This window comes from Muntiacus reevesi, chromosome 6 (genome assembly GCF_963930625.1).
Source record: "Muntiacus reevesi chromosome 6, mMunRee1.1, whole genome shotgun sequence".
Lineage (NCBI taxonomy): Eukaryota > Metazoa > Chordata > Mammalia > Artiodactyla > Cervidae > Muntiacus > Muntiacus reevesi.
Window position 1 is genome coordinate 100,677,372 of NC_089254.1, and position 20,820 is coordinate 100,698,191.

Genomic DNA, 20,820 nt, shown 5'->3' on the forward strand with positions numbered 1-20,820 from the left:
TGAGACCATGTAGAGCAGGACAGACAAATATGAAAGGATGAGGAGAAAGAAATCATTTCTGTCAATTAGGGAAAGTTTGGTATAACTTTTGAGGTCCTGGCCATTCTAAGAAACTCTGATAGAAAATGAGGAAGGGTTATCTAATTCTTCTCGCAGACTCTTAACACTCAAGCTGAATGTTGACTTTTTCCATAGAAAAACAAACTTTAGCTCAACAAGGAAAGATCATGCGTGGGGAGGATAAATGTATGATTGACAACATGGATCTGCTTGGCAGCTCTCTACTTCCTTGATCTGCGTATAAAGACTGTGCTGAGCACCTGGGATCCTACTTCTCTAGGACATCACATTCTGTCTCTTTCAGCATGTACTCTCTCCATCTCCTGCTCAGGGCCAGCCCTGCTGCCCTGCTTCTGATTCTTTGCCTGCAGCTGGGGACCACCAAAGCTCAGGAAGACACGTGAGCCAAGACTTTCTTCTCCTCATTAAAAACAAAACAAAAAAAATTGGGTCGGGAGGGGGCTCCTCCACTCCTACTCTAGAAATCTGCATATCTGCTCCTGAAAACTTTTTCAACTTCCCAGAACTCTAGTCCCAGGAACTGTCATGAACCCCACGCCTAGCCCCATTTTTCCCCTCTTAGGGAGTGTAATCAATTTCCCTCACATTTCCACTGGGTACTTCTAGGTTGCCCATGGAAATAAGGCTCCCAGTGTTTAAGCAGGCTGTAAGTAACTGTTGCTGTGGTTGTTTACTTGCTAGAATGTGTATGTTTCTTCTGTGACCCCATAGACTATAGCCCACCAGCCTCGTCTGTCCATGGGATTTCCCAGGCAAGAATACAGAAGTGGATTGCCACTTCCTTCTCCAGGGGATCTTCCTTACCCAGGCACTGAACCTGAGGCTCCCACATGGAAGGTGGATTCTTTACCTCTGAGGCAAAGCTCTGATCCACATCCTGTCCATAGTCAATATCTTTGTGAGAATTTTGCTCAGAAAACCCCACCTTCTCATACCTTCCCTCTTAGAAGAGAAGATGAAGCAGGTCAGAGAGCTCCAACAATAGCTTTAGGAAGCTTTGGGCAGGACTCAGGAAAGGATTAGAGGGTGTGGTCACAGATCCTTGGCCCTATGGTATGAGGCTGCTCTGACCCAGCAACTTAGACATTCTCCTTATTCTCAAGACCACAGACGAAGGCAAGGACCCCTTGCCCCACAAACACTGATATCAGGAGATGCAGGTTTAGAAGCTAGTTCACTGTGGGTCCACGTTTGACAGAAGCGAGAAACTGGGCAAGCAGAATGGAGTGAGTAGGAAGTGGAGCGAAGGTCTGGGGAGGAACAGAATCACTCAGCATATCTTGGAAGCTTTCTCTACAGGAAGAGAGTTTGGAATGCTAGGTTTCTGGAATATGATTCTGGTGGTGATCTCTGTAGTGTGACCAGATGTCCTATCCTGGAAAAAAAACCCTCGGGATTTTGAGAAGCTGGTATAATGTGGAGGCATCAAGAAACACTGAGTGAGGATTAAGTTCAGATATAGATACCACTCTATTCAGCCCTGAGGCATGGCAAGTAGTTGAAATAAGCTGTGCTAATTAAGGTGACCACCCAGCCCAGTTTGCTCAGGAGTTTCTTGGTTTTAGCACTAGAAAACCCCTCATCCCAGGTAGTTCCTTGCTTTGGGGCAAACGAGGATAACCAGTGCAAGGAAAGAAGATGTTCAGCTTTAAAATAAAGAATTCAAGTTGCTTTAGTAAGCACACCTAATCTGTACAAAACAAGCCCAAATCAAAAGTTCTCAGGAGACTCAGATGCTGAGTGATTGATCCTGCTCTCATCATCTCCTTCCTCCGCACCTTCTCTGTTCCCTTGGTCCTGCTGATCGCAAGCCCCGTCTCTTGTGGATTGATTTCTGATCTCCGACCTGCTTCTCTCTTCCCAGAACCAGTCGACGTTTGATGACAATGGACCTGCAGATGCTGCAAATAGCAGAGGCGAGTGAAGAGGCCACGCTGGTGCTTAAAGTTTCAACAGAACTGAGGGAATGCATGGTGGTAAGTAGAGGCCCACCTTGGGAAAAGTCTGATTCCTAATTACAAATATGGTTAAATCAAGCTCTGACTTCAATATTGCATAATGTAATTAATAACATAATGAACCCCCACACTCCTGCTCCCAATGCTCATATAGATACTTGAGCCTCAGAATAATCATGGGGTCTCAGAGCAGATGACTACTGTGATTTTACAGATGTAGGGACCCCCGCAATCCAGACAAGTGTGGGAGGGAGGAGACAGAAGGCATGACTAGTGGGAGAAGCACAGCTAAGAGGGAAGAGAGAAAAATGTGGGGGAGGATGGGTGAGAGTCCCTCCCCAGGTCCTGGGTATGACCGTTTGAGATGAAGGACAGGAGCGTGGAGAGCCTCAGAAGGAAAACCCACAATCCCATCTGGGAGGTTGAGGCAAGTGGGGAAACGAGATGTGGTGCCAACAACAGGCAGGTTATGAACCCTCCTCCTCAGGAAGCCCTGAGCAGAGTCTGCTTTCTTCTCACTCTTCTGTTCTTTGGCTTTGTCTGCTCTTTTGTCAGAAGTTGACCGTTGTTCCGACCCCTCCTCTCTGATAAGGAAAGCACACCCTTCTCCCTTTCTCCCAGTTCAGCAGTGGTGAGAGGGAGGATGTAGACCAGAGGATCTCCAAGGATAACGTGCATTAGGCCCCCTCTTATCTGACTGCTCTGCGTCCCGTGGAAAGGACCTGTGCAGGTTGAACCCACAGAACTTCACCCCAGGAAGAGTGTGTCCTTCTCCACCTCACTGACAGTCTCCTCTGGTGTTGTCACAGAAGCACGATCCTCCCTTGCTAGGGGCTTCCTCAATGTTCAGCGGATAAAGGACCGACCTGTAATGCAGGAGACACAGGAGATGCGGGTTCCATCCCTGGGTGGGGAAGATCTCCCTGGAGGAGGAAACAGCAACCCACTCCAGTATTCTTGCCTGAAAAATTCCATAGACAGAGCAGCTTGGCAGGCTACAGTTCATGGCGGTGCAGAGAGTCGCACACAGCTGAGCAACTGAGCAGGCACGAACATCCCTTGTTAGCCACCTTTGTTCAAGGACCAAGATCCATGCATCTAACCCATCTCATTCCAGAAAGACATCTCTTAAGAAGCACAGGTACCTTCTGACAGCTTCGGAATTCAAATTAGATTTGGATGTCACAGTGTTAGCCTCTCAGTCGAGTCTGACTCCTTGTGACCCCATGGACCCTAGCCCACCAGGCTCCTCTGTCCGTGGGATTCTCCAGGCAAGAACACTGGAGTGGGTTACCATTCCCTTCTCCAGGGGATCTTTCTGACCCAGGGATCGAACATGGGTCTCCCACATTGGAGGCAGACTCTTTATCTTCTGAGTCACCAGAGACTTTAAGGACAGGGACTAAATAGAAAACAAAATTGGGAGTGTGAGGATTGTTATTCATTAAACTACTTTATAGAAATGGCCCCACGCCTATAGGAGAAAGACTCCTGATCATTGACCAAAGAGTAATACAGCTGCTTTATCCAATTTTTCTGTTTACAATCCAACATGTATATATTAAAGTATATTAATTAGAGGTGGGAGGGAGGGTGAATCATAATTTTTCAATTTTGTGTTTTGTTTATCAAAAACACAGATGAAAAAAGAATGTGAAGATGGGCATAAACGTTTTGTGATAATGGTAATTTCTAGTGGTGGTAGATTATGGAAGTCCAATTCCAACCCTGAGAATGTAACAGGTGTAAAAAAACTGTGTTTAATCAACAATTTGACACCTGATATAATTTTTTGCTGCTGTGATTAACAAAACTGTCTTAAGAACAATGCTAGTATAATAAAATAAAGCAATCTTTTTAAAACCTAACCAAGTACAAGTCAAAGACAAAGAACTCCATAGAATGAATGACACTGCAAATTAGAAAGAATTTATGTATAACTATAAAATAAGTGTGAGCTTTCCAGGTGGTGTTAGCAACAAAGAACCTGCCTGCCAATGCAGGAGACATAAGAGAAGGTTCGATCCCTGGGTCAGGAAGATCCCCTCGAGAAGGAAATGGCAACCCACTCCAGTATTCTTGCCTGGAGAATCCCATGAACAGAGGAGCCTGGCAGGTTAGAGTCCATGGGGGTCACAAAGTGTCAGACACAGCTGAGCAACTTAGCATACAAGCATGAAATAAATGTATAACTATGAATACACCTTCATATTTTTAAAACTTTGGAAAAAATATAATTTTATAGGTGTGATGCTCCTAGAACCCAATATTCATTTTCTACTAATTATAATGTTTATGTAACTAAATTCTTGATCAAGTGAGGTACTAAAGATCACAAAGACAAGTAGAGAATAGATTGGGATTTCCCTGGGGGTCCAATGGCTAAAACTCTGCACTTCCAAGGCAAGGCAGGGGACCCGATCAGGGAACTAGATCCCACATGCTGCAACAATAGATCCCTTGTGCCACAACTAAGATCCAGGGTAGCCAAATGAATAAATAAATACAAATAAATATTTTTAAAATGGAATAGACTATACCCTCAATCATGTGTTTGAATATAAACACCATATAATCATTTAATGTTGAAGAAAACATAGGGTTAACCAAGTGCTTAAACATTTGTGGTCTGGACCATTTTGCTAGTCTTGGAACTCTTACCAGAAAATTGCTCTAAATTTGTAAATAAAATGCACTGGTTACAAAGGAAAACAGACATATTAAAGAAAAATGATAAAATTATTTAAAAACTTAACTTGTGATACAGCTATATATGTGAGTTCTTTTATGGGCGCACTAGCTAAAAGGCAACATACTTAAATATAAACAAGCTAAATTTTATTTTCTAGAGATTATATGTATGATGGCTGTCATTGTGAAGCTTGAGCAAGGACCTTAAACTGTACACTAGCATTTGGCAACAAATCACAGCTGTTTTGTTGGACATCCAAGGGACTAGGAATTTTTTGTTTTGGTTATTCAAGTAGTGAAAATTCTGATTCATAAAGATTGTTGTTGCTCACTTCATAAGGCATGTCCAACTCTTTGTGACCACATGAATTGCACCATGCCAGGCTTCCCTGTCCTTCACTATCTCCCAGAGTTTGCTAAACTCACATCCATTGAGCTGATGATGATATCTAATGGTCTCATCCTGTGCTGCCCCGTCTCCTCCTGTCATTGATCTCTTCCAGAATCAGGGCCTTTTCCACTGAGTCAGCTCTTTGTATCAGGTGGTCAAAGTATCAGAACTTTGACTTCACCATCAGTCCTTTCAATGAATATTCAGGGTTGACTTCCTTTAGGACTGACTGGTCCAACTCTCACATCCATACATGACTACTGGAAAAACAATAGCTTTAACTATACGGACATTGGTCAGCAAAGTGATGTCTCTGCTTTTTAATAATTTGTTTAGGTTTGTCATAGCTTTTCTTTCAAGGAGCAAACATCTTTTAATTTCATGGCTACAGTCATCATCCTTAGTGATTTTAGAGCCTAAGAGAGTAAAATTTGTCACTGTTTGCACTTTCCTTTTCTATTTGAATGAAGTGATGGGACTGGATGCCTTTTTGTTGTGTTGTTCCATCACTCAGTCATGTCCATGTCTTTGCTACCCCATGGACTGCAGCACACCAGGCCTCCCTTGTCCTTCACCATTTCCCGGAGTTTGTTCAAACTCATGTCCACTGAATTTGTGATGCCATCCAACCATCTCATCCTCTGTTGTCCCCTTCTTCTCCTGTTTCAATTTTTCCCAGCATCAGGTTCTTTTCTAATGAGTCAGATCTTCACATGAGGTAGCCAAAGTATTAGAGCTTCAGCTTCAGCATCAGTCCTTCCAATGAATATTCAGGGTTGATTTCCTTTAGGATTGACTGGTTTGATCTCCTTGCAGTCCAAGGGATACTCCAAGAATAGTCTAAGAATACTCAAGAGTATTCTCCAACACCACAATTCAAAAGCATCAATTCTTTAGTGCTCGGCCTTGTTTATGGTCCAACTCTCACATCCATACATGACTACTGGAAAAATCAGAGCTTTGACTATATGGACCTTTATCATCCAAGTAATGTCTCTGCTTTTTAGTATGCTGTCTAGGTTTGTCATAGCTTTCCTTCCAAGGAGCAAGCATCTTTTAATTTCATGACTGGAGTCACCAACTGCAGTGATTCTGGAACCCAAGACAATAAAGTCTGTCACTGTTTCCACTGTTTCCCAATCTATTTGCCATGAAGTGATGGAACCAGATGTCATGAACTTAGTTTTTTGAATGTTGAGTTTTAAGCCAGTTTTTCATTCTCCTCTTTCACACTCATCAAAAGGTTCTTTAATTCCTCTTTGCTTTCTGCAATTAAAGTGGTATAATTTGCATATCTAAGGTTGTTATTTCTCCTAGAAATATTGATTCCAGCTTGTGAGTCACCCAGCCCGGCATTTAGCATGATGTAGCTAAATAAGTTAGATAAGCAGAGTGGCAATATACAGCCTTAACGTACTCCTCTCCCAATTTTGAAACAGTTTGTTGTTTCATGTCCAGTTCTAACTGTTGCTTCTTGTCTCTCAGGAGACAAGTAAAATCATCTGGTATTTCCATCTCTTTAAGAATTTTCCACACTTTGATTTGGTCCACACAGTCAAGCGCTTTTGTGTAGTCAATGAAGCAGAAGTAGATGTTTTCCTAGAATTCCTTTGCTTTTCTAGGATACAACAAATGGTGGAAATTTGATGTCTGACTCTTCTGCCTTTTCTAAACCCAGCTTGTACATCTGGAATTTCTCAGTTCACATACTACTGAAGCCCAGTTTGAAGGATTTTGCATATTACTTTGCTAGCATATGAAATGACTGCAATTGTGCTGTAGTTTGAACATTCTTTTGAATTGCCCATTTTGGGGACTGGAATGAAAACTATTTTTTTCCAGTCCTGTGGCCACTGCAACGTTTTCCAAATTTGCTGACATATTGAGTGTAGCACTTGAACAGCATCGTCTTTTAGGATCTTAAATGGATCAGCTGGAATTCCATCGCCTCCACTAGCTTTGTTCACTCTAATAATTCCTAAGGCCTGCTTGACTTCACCTTCCAGGATATCCGTCTCTAGGTAAGTGACAATGCTATCATGGTTATCAGGTTATTAAGACCTTTTTGTATAATTCTTCTGTGTATTCTTGTCACCTCTTCTTAATCTCTTCTGCTTCTGTTAGTCCTTACCATTTCTATCTTTTATCATGTCCATCCTTGCATGAAATATTCCCTTGATATGTCAAATTTCTTGAAGAGATCTCTTGTCTTTCCTAATCTGTTGTTTTCCTCTATTTTTTTACATTGTTCACTTAAGAAACTTTTCTTATCTTTCCTTGCTATTCTCTGGAACTCTGCATTCAGTTGGGCATATCTTTCCCTTTCTCCTTTACCTGTCGCTTCTTTTCTTTTCTCAGCTATTTGTAAAGCCTCAGACAACCATGTTGCATTCTTGTATTTCTTTTTCTTATGGATGGTTTTGGTCACCACCTCCTGTAAAATGTTATGAACCTCTGTCCATAGTTTTTCAGGCACTCTGCTATCATATTCAATCCCATAACTCTATTCATCACCTCTGCTGTATAATCATAAGGGATTTCATTTAGATCATACCTGAATTGTCTCTTGTTTCTCCCTACTTTCTTCAATTCAAGACTGAATTTTGCAACAGGGAGCTCATGATCTGAGCCACAGTCAGCTCTAGGTCTTGTTTTTGCTAACTGTATAGAGCTTCTCCATCTTCAGCTGTAAAGCTTATAAATCAATCTGATTTCAGTATTGACCATCTGGTGATGTCCATGTGTAGAGCTGTCTCTTGTGTTGTTGGAAAAGGGTGTTTGTTATGACCAGTGTGTTCTATCTCTGCCTTGGTTCATCTTGTACTCCAAGGCCAAACTTGCCTATTACTCCAGATAACCCTTGACTTTCTACTTTTGCTTTCCAATCCCCTGTGATGAAAAGTACATAACTTTTTGGCATTAGATCTAGAAGGTCTTATAGGTCTTCACAGAATCCTTCAACTTCAGCTTCTTCGGCATTAGTGGCTGGGACATAGACTTGGATTGCTGTGATGTTGAATAATTTACCTTGAAAATGAACTGAGATCATTCTGTTATTTTTGAGATTGCACCCAGCACTGAATTTCAGACTCTTTTGTAGCCTCTGAGGGCTATTCCATTTCTTCTAAGGTATTCTTCCCCATAGTAATGGATATAATGGTCATCTGAATTAAATTCACTCATTGCTGTCTTAGTTCACTGATTCCTAAGATGTCAAGGTTCACTCTGGCCATCTCCTGCTTGATCATGTCCAATTTGCCTTGATTCATGAACCTAACATTCCAGGTTCCTATGCAGTGAAGTTCTTAATAGCATCAGGCTTTACTTTCACCACCAGACATGTCTACAACTGAGTGTCATTTCTGCTTTGGCCTAGCCTCTTCATTCTTTCTGGAGCTATTTCTCTGCTCTTCCCCAGTAGCATATTGGACATCGTCCAACCTTGGGGGCTCATCTTCTGGTGCCATATCATTTTGCCTTTTCTTACTATTCATAGGGTTCTCAAAGCAAGTATACTGGAGTGGATTGCCATTCCCTTCTCCAGTGGACCACGTTTTGTCAGAACTCCGCATTGTGATCCATCCATTTTGGGTGACCCTGTAGAGTGTGGTTCATAGCCTTATTGAGTTATACAAGACTCTCTGCCATGACAATACTGTGATCCATGAAGGGGGATAGATGAAGATACACTGTTGCAAATGTAATAAAAACTAAACAAGGTAAGGGTAGATTTCTCTATAGAAACACCAGGATGTCCAAAGTATTCTGAGTAAAATTCCAAAGGTGAGAACATTTGAGTTCACTGTTTGGGGCTGACAGGCCATTCAGCTCAGAGCTGCCAGTTACCTGGGCAAGTTGCAGGAAAGAAGCTGATGACCCCAGCCATGAACATGCATGTCAGTCTGATAGAGCACTAAGGTAGTGATGAGGAGACAATATTCCAAGATCTCTAAAATTATAATGTAGTGCAAACATATATATGTCTCTCTTCTTGATAAGATCACGCATACTGTTAATACCACCATGGATTACTGATGACCTTTGTAACAGAAGTGCTCAGTTTCAATGACAGTCTAGTAAAAATAAAGATAAAACTTCTTTCCACCTGAATACAGAGACTCACTGAATACTATCCACAGGTCTTTCTGGGTTTATGGACCCCAGAATAAAACTCCCGTGCTGAACACTAACTAGACAGAAGCTTCTTGACTCCACTGAAACTTACACATGCTATACTCTGGGATCTTCATTTTTTTAGCTTCTTAATTTTGGCAGTGCTGGGTCTTCTTTGTGTGGCTTTTCTCTAGTTGCAGTGAGCAGGGGCTACGCCCCAGTTGCAGGGAACAGGCTTCTCATTGCAGTGAATTCTCTCTTTGCGGAGAATGCGCTGTCGAGCTGCAGGCTCAATATTTGTGCTGCATGGGCTTCGTTTGCTCTGTGGCATGTGGGATCTTCCCAGCCCAGAGGCAGATCCCATGTATTCTGCATTAGCAGGCGAATTCTCTTCCACTGAACCACCAAGGAAGCCCATATACTCTGGGATCTTAAATTGTAAAGTGCTCTCAATTTGAAAAAGGAAAACTAACTTCAAGATCTCAATCCCATTTGGAACCCATAAATAGCAGCCAGGATTGGTGAGTAATTGCTTTCACCTCACAGCTGAGGAAAGCCAGGGTGAGACACATCACCCTAATTATGAAAGGTCACTAATTACTGAAAGTCACAGAGTTTTAGAGGAGCACGGCTGGGGCTCAGGACAGTCTGGCAACAGGGCCTGGCATTGACTTCCACACCCAAGCAGGCAGGCTGTGGTCACAGGCCAATTCTGGACAGCCTTGACTAGGGAAGCGAGCCCTGTGAACTCACTTACCTCTTTCCTCCCAAGCCCTAGACCCACGCTGCTACAGCAGGAATTTGAGGACATGAGGACAGAAGACCTTCTGACCTAGATGACACCACGTAGTTGACTCCTCCTGCCTCTGACCCACACCCATCCCTGCCTTTCAATCACTAAGCAGGTCTTCCTCCCCCTTCACCCATTCTTGTCTTTCACTCTTCCATCCCCAAGCTAACACTGGGTCCTCTCTCCCCAGATTAAATCTTATCTTCTAAGCAACATTCCAATGGAAGGCAATTTTAATTATAAATACACCTCCTGCCTCTGTGACAGTCACTCAAGGAGCTTCTTCTGGGACTTGCAAACCAACAGTAAGTACAGGAGATGACCGAGCCAAGAACTGTCCTCCAGGGAGGGAAAAAACACAAGAGAAAGGTGGCTCTATATCTGGATCAGAACCTCCATGGGGAAGGGCAGAGAGGAAGGGAGGGAAGAAGAGGCGGAGAGAATGTGGGGGGACTCGGCCCAACTTGAAAGGTGAAAGGTTTGGGAGAAAAGTTAATCAGGGGCCTATATTTGTAAATGATTTGGGGAAACTGAATCCCAGTGGGGAAATTCCTGGTGATGGCAGAAAAGCCAAGGCATAGAGGTCGGAGTGTTATCCAAGATGATCTTTGTCCTGCCTTATCTCTTTCAGGTACTGTAAGAATAACAGCAGTGGTTGACGTTATTCGTGAACTAGGTATCTGCCCAAATGACTGGGCAGTGATGCCTATTAAAGCAAATCGCTTTTCTATCACCAAGAGCCTACCATAGTCTGATCTAAACGGAAGCCGTTGTCTCTGCATACCCCAACCCCGCCAGCAGATGATTTCCTCCAAGGAAAGCTGGTGGGGTCAACTAGCTAACTTTAGTCTCCAAAATAAACTTCTCACAAGCTTCTCTGACTTCTGCTGTGTCTTTCCTACAAAATCTACCCCAGAGGAGCCTCAGAACAGCCAGAATTTTTAGGGCTCTGCTCTTTCAAAGGACCTTTACTGAGAAGAGTTTTTGGGCTTTCCCTGTCCATGAAATACTCTGGCCACCTGATGCGAAGAACTGACGCATTGGAAAAGACCCTGATGCTGGGAAAGATTGAAGGCGGGAGGAGAAGGGGACGACAGAGGATGATATGGTTGGATGGTATCACCGACTCAATGGACATGAGTTTGAGTAAACTCCGGGAGCTGGTGATGGACAGGGAGGCCTGGCAAGCTGTGGTCCATGGGGTCACAAAGAGTTGGACATGACTGAGTGACTGAACTGAACTGAACTGAACTGTCCATGAAAGAGGAGAAAGAGAGAGGGGTCATTCGCATGGAAATGGAAAGCAGTGCCCCTAAAACTCATAGCGAGTGATGGGCAGAGAGTGGACAGGAACCTCAAGGCCCCCTGTGCCCTGGCCCTTCTACATCCCACTGCCCCACACACCCTCCTCCCCCCAGGAACTGCTTCAGATCCCAGGAGATGAGAGTCACCCTGCCTCTACCAGAGTCAGGGGCAGAATCTATGGAACCCCGGGAAAAACAATAGCATTCTGTTCTATTCAGTTGCTTCTTTTCAGACAGTGAAAGATGGTGGACTAAAGAATGTCTACTAGATACTGGGCTGCACAAGAAGCTGAATGGGCTTCTGCTGAAAGGCAGAGGGCACCCTGAGGGACTCCACCAAAGAGGGTGAATGAGTCCTTCCTGGGAGAAGGGGAATATGAGCCAGGGTCGGGGCACACAGTGGGCAGAGAGCATTGTGGCTGATGGAATAGCAGGAGCCAAGAGGCCAGAGCATGAAACAGCAGCAAGATCAGGGCCACTAAGCACTTTAATATCAGGCAGGATTAAGAGCAAGTCAGGAAGGCTAGAAAAAGGGGCCGCCAAAAAGGAGACAGGAACAAAATCGCTGCATCTGGACAAGAAGGCAGGACCATAAATGAGTATCAGAATCCAGGGCAAGAAAACACAATTATTGGGAAAGATCACTTGATATACTAATTAGAATAGTACAGTGATTGCATGCTTAACATGTATCAGAAAAGCACTGAAGACTTTTATTTACATGCTTTACCACATGCCTTATTAAAAAATAACCTCAAGCTATATATACAGGTATACACACACATACATCCACACACATACATAGGAGTGAGTATTATTCTGTCATGGGAAAGAATGAAATCCTGCCATTTGCAACAACATGGGTGAAACTTGAGGACATTATGCTAAGTGAAATAAGTCAGACAAAGAGAAAAATACTGTATATCACTTATATGTAAAATCTAAAAACGCTGAACTCAGGAAGTGGGACAGAAAGCAGAGTAAGATGATCGTAGACTCGCCTCCTCCCAGGGACACGCCAAATGACAAAATCCATATAAAGAAGCTCTCTCTGAGGATGACCTGGAGACTAGCAGAAAAGGTTTTCCACAGCTAAAGATAAGAAGGGAAAGCCACATGGAGAAGGATAGGAGGAGCAGAAGAGCAGTCTGGTTGGGACCAGTCCTGGGGGTCTAACCCATCGGTGGGAAGGATATCACAGCCTGGGAGACTTACTGAGGGCTCTGAACACACGAAGGCCCCCAGCCCAGGAGACCTGCACCAGGAAGACAAGCTCCCATGCCATCTGGCTTTGAAAGCCAGGGGGCTCAACGCCTGGGAGAGCCAGAGGGCTGTGGGAAGCTGAGACACTACTCTTCAAGAAAACTCACCAAAATTCATTCCCTCAGAGTGTCGGCACCAAGGCAGATGTTTCAAAATCTCTTACCTTGAGGAGACTCATTGACTAATTTTCAGGGATGTGCCAGAGCAGCAGGGATCATGGAACTTTTGGGGTGTAGATGGGCTGGCAGGTGCCACTTTGATGGCAGTTTTCTTATAGCTCATCGTCTACTTAGTTGGTCCAGCACTAATGGGCACCATTTCTGACTCTTGCCATTTAACTTACTAGCACTGCTTGTCCCATCCTGGGTTCACCTGTGGACCGAACACATCCAGCAATCTTCCAAAGCAGCACCCCAACCCTGCCAACCCCAACAGATATCCTCAACCAGCAGCAAAGCCCCACCAAACCTGGCAGCCACTCCGGAGCTACACCAGAGCCCCTCCAAAGCAGCCTGCCATGCTCCCAGTTCCAGCAGACACCATCAACAAGCATTGGAGACCCTCCAGAGTAGACCACTGCTTCCCCCATACACAGTGACCAGGCTAAGTGGGCACCAGACTCCCTCCAATGTGGCCTCTCACCCCACAAGTCCCTGCAGGCATTTCTGACCAACACCAGAGTCCTTCCAAAGCAGGCCACTGTTCCATCTTACCCAGTGGATACCCTCAGTTAGCAAAACAGAGCCCCTTCAAAGCAGACCCCTGCCCTGCCGGCCTTGATGGTCACCCTTCACTGGCAGCACCATCTGAAAGCAGCTTCGATCCCAGGGGCCAGCTGCACACAGCACAGCGCCAACAATGACTGCTGCCAAGCCTTGCAGGCTCAGCCCTTCTTACCAGCACAGCTGCAGTAAGCATGGTCCAGCCACAACGTGAAGACAGGCAGTAGATCTAAATCATACCAAGTATCTTTTCTGATTAGAGACAGAGAGAATTAGAAAAAGAAGAACAAAGAAATCCCAGCATCAGCAGAAGAAAGGAAATAATAAAGATCAGAGAGAAGATATATAAAACAGAGGTTTCAAAAACAATAGGAGAAGAATCATACATCACGATCAAGTTGGATTTATCCCTAGTTTACAAGGATGGTTCAACATTTGCAAATCAACTAATGGGATATACTATGTTAACTGATATTAACAAAAGGAAGGAAAAATCACATAATCATCTCCATAGACACAAAAAGAGTATTCAGCAAAATTCAACATATATTCATGGTTAAAAAAGAGAACCCTTATCAAAGTGGGCATAAAGAGAACATATCTCAACATAATGAAGGCCATTTATAACAAACCCAAAGCCAACATCATAATCAATAGTGAAAAGCTGAAAGACTTTTCTCTAAATAAATGAATAAGACAAGGATGTCCACCCTTGTCACTTTTATTTAACATGGTATTGGAAATCCTAACCACAGCATTCAGACAAGAAAAATAAGAAGCATCCAAATTGAAAATGAAGAAGTAAAATGGTTAGTGTTTACAGAAGACTTGATACTACATATAAACACCCAAAAATCTACTAAAACTAATACATGAACTCAGCAAAGTTACAGGGTGTAAAATTAATATTCAGAAATCTATAGTGCTTCTATACACTAACTATAATCTATTAGAAAGAAATTTTTAAAATAATCCCTCTTGACAATTGCATCTAAAAAGAATAAAATACATAGGAATAAACTTAACCAAGGAGGTGAAAGATCTATACTCTAAAAATTATAAAACACTGATCAAAGTAACTGAAGATGACACAAATAAAAGATATACTTGGCTTATAAACTGGAAGAATTACTACTACTAAAATGTTCATATGACCCCAAGCAATCCAGAGACTAAATGCAGTCCCTATCAACATACCAAGGCATTTTTCATGGAACTGGAAAAAAAATAATCTTAAAATTTGTATGGAACCACAAAAGATCCCAAGAAGCCAAAGCCATCTTGAGAAAGAAGAACAAAACTGAAGATCTCATGATCACTGATTACAAGCTGTGCTATAAAACACTGTATACCTGATAAAAAGGAGAAAAGACATATAGATCAATGGAAGAGACTGGAGAACCTGTACATAAAACCACTCTTCTAGAGTCAGTTAATCTACAGCAAAGAGGCAAAAATGTAAAATGGAGCAGACAGCTTCTTCCATAAATATTTTTGAGAAAACTGAACAGCTACTGCAAAAGAATTAGACTAGACCATTTTCTTAAATACAAAATAAACTCAAAATGGATAAGGACCTAATGTAAGACCTGAAACCATAAAACTCCTAGAAGAAAACATAAGCACAATGGTCTTTGACATCCGTCTTATTTTTTATGGATTTGTTTGCTCAGGCAAGAGAAATAAAAGCAAAAATAAACAAATAGGATTACCTCAAACTAAAAAATCTTTGCACAACAAAGGAAACCACAACAAAATGAAAAGGTCAACTACTTAATGAAAGAAGATATTTGCAAATGATATAGCCAATGGGGTTAATATCCAAGCCAAATTTTGTAGAAAAAACATATAACTCAGTATAAAAAGATCTAATTTAAAAAGCAGCCAGAGTACCTGTATAGACATTTCTCCAAAGAAGACATGGAAATACCTAATATGAAAAGATTCTCAACAGCACTAACTTCCTGGGAAATGCAAATTTAAAACACAGTAAGATAACACCTCATATCTGTGAGAATGATCGTCATCAAAACAACAACAAATAATATATGTTGGAAAGGGTATGGAGAAAAGTTAACGGTCATGCACTGTTGGTAAAAATGTAGACTGGCACCAATCTACATTTAAATCTACCAATCTACACCAATCTTATCAGTGCAACCAAAATGGAAGAGAGTATGCAAGTATCTCAAAAAATTAATATAACAATCATATGATTCAGCAAGACCATTTTCAGATATCTTCCTGGAGAAAGTAAAAATACTAATTTGAAAATATGCATGCAGGCCTATGTCCATTGTGCATGCTAAGTCTCTTCAGTCATGGCTGATTCTTTGTGACCCTATGGACTATAGCCTGCCAGGCTCCTCCTTCCATGGAATTCTCTAGGCAAGAATACTGGAGTGAATTGCCATGCCCTCCTCCAGGGGGATCTTCCCGACCCAGGGATCAAACCCATGTCTCCTACTTTGGCAGGCGGGTTCTTTACCACTAGAGCCACCTGGGAAGCAAAACATCCATTGTAGCATTATTTACAATAGCCAAGATATAGAAGCAACCTTATTATTGTTGCTCAGTTGCTAAGCCACAACCAACTCTTTGCAACCCCATGGACTGCAGCACGCCAGGCTTCCCTGTCCTTCACTATCTCTTGGAGTTTGCTCAAACTCATGTCCACTGAGTCTGTGATGCCATTCAACCATCTCACCCCCTATTGCCTACTTCTTCTCCTGCCCTAAATCTTTCCAGTATCAAGGTCTTTTCCAATGAGTCAGCTCTTCACATTAGGAGGCCAAAGTATTGGAATTTGAGCTTTAGCATCAGTCCTTCCTGTGGATATTCAGGGTTGATTTCTTTTAGGATTAACTGGTTTGATCTCCTTGCTGTCCAAGGGACTCTCCAGAACCACAATTCAAAGGTATCAATTTTTTGGTCCTCAGTCTTCTTTATGGTCCAACTCTCACATCCAAACATGACTACTGGCAAAACCAACGTTTTGATTCTATGGATGGTTATAATAACTAGTTAACTTTGCAATCAATCCTCACTAGGTAAGACTAAAGACTGAATATAATATTTCTTAATATTTGTTGATTTATATGGTTGAACCAGGTCTTATTTGAAGCACATGGGATCTTCAATCTTCATTGAAGCATGTGAGAACTTTAGTTGTGGCATGCAAACTCCTACTTTTGGCATGTGGGAACTGGTTCCCAAGCCAGGGATCAAATCCAGGGCCCCTGCATTGGGATCCCATAAACACAGAACCACCAGGGAAGTCTCAACACTGAATATTCTTGAGAGAAGAAATTTAGGTGACTTATCTCATGGCTAGAGCATAACTGGTTTCAATAAATGACAATTTGAAGCAACAAAAAAAGTAAATGAATGAATGAGTAAATATATTAATGAATTAAGGAGTGAACAGAGTTTTGAGAGAAGATCTACACATGAATCAGTACTAAGAGGGATCAGATACAGTTTTCAAGACCACTTGAATGTATCTAGTGAGATATTATCTATTGAGATTACCTTAGCACAGATATCAGGCTTTTTAGAAAGTTTCTAGAGTTAAATATTGTTTAATTTTTTTATTGCCAACCTAAGAAATTCTCACAAATGCAGTGACTTTAAATAACACAATATACTATCTTATAGTTAAACTGAACACATCTTGCTGCACTAAAATCAAGGCATCAGGAGGATGGTATTCCTGTAGAGGATCTGGAGAAAAAATCATTCCTTAACTCATTTTAATTGTCAGAATTCACACAGTTGCCTACATCTCAGAACAACATCTAACTATGAAGATAACATGTAACCACAAAGACAAGAACTAGAACTTTAAGCAAAGCATTGAATTGCTCTACATAGCATTGAACTGGACGATAAAGAAAACTGAGTGCTAAAGAATTGATGCTTTAGAACTGTGGTGTTGGAGAAGACTCTTGAGAGTCCCTTGGATTGCAAGGAGATCAAACAAGTCTAATCCTAAAGGAAATAAGTCCTGAATATTCATTCGAAGGACTGAGGCTGAAGCTCCAATACTTTGGCCACCTGATGTGAAGAACTGATCCACTGGAGAAGACCCTGATGCTGGGAAAGATTGAAGGCAGGAGGAGAAGGGGACGACAGAGCATGAGATGGTTGGATGGCATCACCGACTCAATGGACATGAATTTGAACAAGCTCCGGAGTTGGTGATGGACAGGGAAGCCTGGTGTGCTGCAGTCAATGGGGTCGCAAAGAGTTGGACACAACTGAGCAACTGAACTGAACTGAACTGAACTGATCTCCCCTCACCCTCCCTCACCACAGCCAAAAATAGTTCTTGGCTTTTTAGGACTCAGGAACATAAATGGAGCCCACACAGGTAATCCAGAATAATCTCCCCACCCCAAGTTCAAATGTCTTAATTACATCTGAAAAGTCTCTTTTTCCACATACAGGAACAGCCACAGTTTCCTCAGATTAGGGTCTGGATATCTTTTTAAATATCTTTAAAAAAAAACTTTTTAGAAATCTGTTGAATTTATTACAGCACTGCTTCTGTTGTTTATGTTCTGATTTTTTGACTGGGAGGCATATGGAAACTTAGCTCCCCCAGCTAAGGATCAAAGCAGGACCCACTGCATTGGAACGAAAAGCTGTAACCACCGGACAACCAGGGAAGACCCTGGATATGCTCTAGGAGCCACTATTCTGCCTCTCAGAGATGGGTAGTGAAGAGTGCCACAGAGGTGAAGTTAGATCATACGACTCGTCCCAAAGAATTCTCTGTACTTTTTTATCACTGTAGCTTCTATTCCCACTCAAATCAATTGTTTCCTCATACGTGATAGGATTATTAGCACTTTTACATGAACTATTATTGACCTCTCTTTGCCCTTGGGCTTTGCCATTGTATACATAACTCTGTTTTTGCTTTAATTATTAGAAACTTTGCCCTTGTTTTAGAAATCTAGATTGAGAGATTCATGTCTTGGAGCTTCCCCCACAGTGTGCTTTCCCGGCATAGCAGATCTGCTGGTTGACATGAGTCATCCTCCATTTGCTGTGTGTAGCTTACTTTGCCACTAACAGATTCATAATATGTAAATGACTTCAAAAGCTTTGGCACATTCACTTTTATTTCGTTCCAAATTGGAGGCTATGTCTGTCTTTTAAAAACAAAGGCAAAGGAGGAAATTGACTGTTCTTTCAGTTGACCAAAATAAACAATGAAATTTACATTTCCAGTCATGGTTGCCAGCTCAATAGGTTTTCATATTTTTAGAAAAAATTCAAGGCCTTAAAATGTTCCTAAACACAATATATACTGAATAAATGTTTTTGTTTAAATATGTGAATTAAGATGTACAGATGGATACCTGGTGGATAACTGAATTTTTTTTAAAAAATGATAGTTCTGCTTCCAAATTGTAATAGCTGGTTTTGGCCTATGTTTTCATTTTGCTTCCTAAATCTCCTAGCCAGAAATTCTCCACTTCAGGAGAAAGTTTATTGAGCAGATGCAATAGAAATGATTTGTGAAGGAAATTTTATTTTTGAAAGTCATTCTTATAGTAAAATGCATTTACCCATTTTGGCATAACAACATGTAATAGCATTTGGAGGTGGGAGGTCTGGAGAGAACGAGTAACTGAGTAGTCTGGGAAGAACAAAAGCCAATGTTAAAATGTTAAAAAAAAAAAAAAAAAAAAACAAGTAAAATTTTAAATATGAGAAAGAAATTTTTTTAAATCCAAGAGATAAAGCTAGTAGGAATGCAGCAAGGAATATTGGATGAATTAATGACAATAAATAGGGTAGGAATCAGTTCGTAAGATGATTGATTCAGGGTTAATGGTCAAGGACTAGAAAAATAGGTTCATGGGAACCATCTGGAAGTATTTGTGAGGAATTAATTACTGTGACCATCAGAAATTGTGAGGTGAAGGATTTAAGGTATAAATGACTTCTACTGTTCAAGTTATATTCTTTTGTACTTTGAATCTATGTCAAAATAAAGTAACTCCTCAAAATAGAAGCCAGTAAAAATTCTAGAAATGAAAATGACAATAAATAAAATTAAAAATCCAATGAACAGTTTCAATAGCAACTTAGACATAGGTAAGGGGAAATTTGTGAAACTGAAATAAATTGGAAAAAATTACAATGAATTACAGAGAAAAAAAGATGGATAACACAAAAAAAGACAATAAAAGGCAAATGGGATATGATGAAGAAGAATAGGATAAGTGGCTCAGAAGGAGAAGTGACAGTGAATCAGAAAGAAGTAATATTTGAATATATAATGGCTTCAGTTCAGTTCAGTCACTCAGTCGTGTCTGACTCTTTGTGATCCCATGAATCATGGCTTAGAATCTTCCAAAACTGACAAAAGACATCAAATCTCAAATATAGAAAACTAGAACTTTAGCAAGGATAAATGCAAAGAAAATCACATTTAGTTCATTATAGTGTGGGCCTCCTGAGAACCAGAGATAAAGAGAACATTTAAAGTGATGTCAAGGGGAAAAAAAGGCATTTAAACTTCAAATGCCTAACAATAAGAATAATAGCTGACTTTAAAACAGAAACAATGGAAGCCAGGAAGACGTGGTACAATATCTTCAAAATTCTAAAAGATAAACTGCCAATCCAGAATTTTATATTAGTAAAACCATAAGTGAAGTATATTTAAATACAAAGAGTTTTTAAGGAAAACTTGTATTCAGATTATTTACTTCAACTGATACAATGTTTTAACTCATTGGCTTTTCAGATTTTTCATTTTTTTTGTTGTTCCTTACATAATTTTTCTAAAAATGATATATAAGTGCTTAAAACTTTAAAATCTTACAAAGTTTCTTAAAGTACATTGTAAAGAAAAAAGGTAGTAACCTTATTTGAACCAACAAAAATAGTTACTTATATATACGTATATATGTAAACTTGAAAAAATAGTAACTATGTAAAAAATACAATATTGATTTAAATAAAATATTTCTGTTGTCAAATAGGCTGTTAAAACTAACTGCAGAAGAAAAAGTCTAGTTGAAAGAGGAAAAATATATCTATATGCACATATATATCACAAAAGCCTACCAAGAGGTACTTGACTTCACTCTTCATGAGAACAATGAAAATTTAAACTACAATGGGAAAATATTTTTGCCTATCTAATTGATAAAATATAAAAACATTGATAACACTCTTGGTTGGTGAGACTGTGGAAGAAAAGACATTTTCCAGCATTTCTGATTGATACACAAACGCAGTATACCACTATGTAGAAAAATTCTGCAATACCCACCACGTTTACAAATGTACTTCTCTTTGATACAGCAGATATACTTTTTGGAATTTACCCTACAGAAAATCCTAAAGAATTCAAAATGATTAATGAAAGATGTTCTTGATTACAACACTATTTGTAAGAGTAAAAATTTCTAAAGTAACATATTGTCTATCAGTAAAAAGATAATAAAATAAATTATGGTTTGTAAACACAACTAAATACACA

At 40.8% G+C, this 20,820-nt stretch overlaps 1 protein-coding gene across 1 annotated transcript; it reads left to right on the forward strand.

Annotated features, from left to right (window-relative positions):
* Positions 1-365: 365 nt before the first annotated feature.
* On the forward strand, positions 366-10,774 carry PIP (prolactin induced protein). Its single transcript, XM_065938923.1, has 4 exons — positions 366-460; positions 1,946-2,057; positions 10,215-10,329; positions 10,656-10,774. The coding sequence occupies exons 1-4, from the start codon at positions 366-368 to the stop codon at positions 10,772-10,774; spliced, it is 441 nt and encodes a 146-aa protein (XP_065794995.1).
* The last annotated feature ends 10,046 nt before the right edge of the window (positions 10,775-20,820 follow it).

Coding starts and splice junctions, on each gene's coding strand:
- PIP (XM_065938923.1), top strand. CDS start 366: ATGTACTCTCTCCATCTCCTGCTCAGGGCCAGCCCTGCTGCCCTGCTT. Junction 461..1,945: donor ACCAAAGCTCAGGAAGACAC/GTGAGCCAAGAC, acceptor CTCTCTTCCCAG/AACCAGTCGACGTTTGATGA. Junction 2,058..10,214: donor AACTGAGGGAATGCATGGTG/GTAAGTAGAGGC, acceptor CTCTCTCCCCAG/ATTAAATCTTATCTTCTAAG.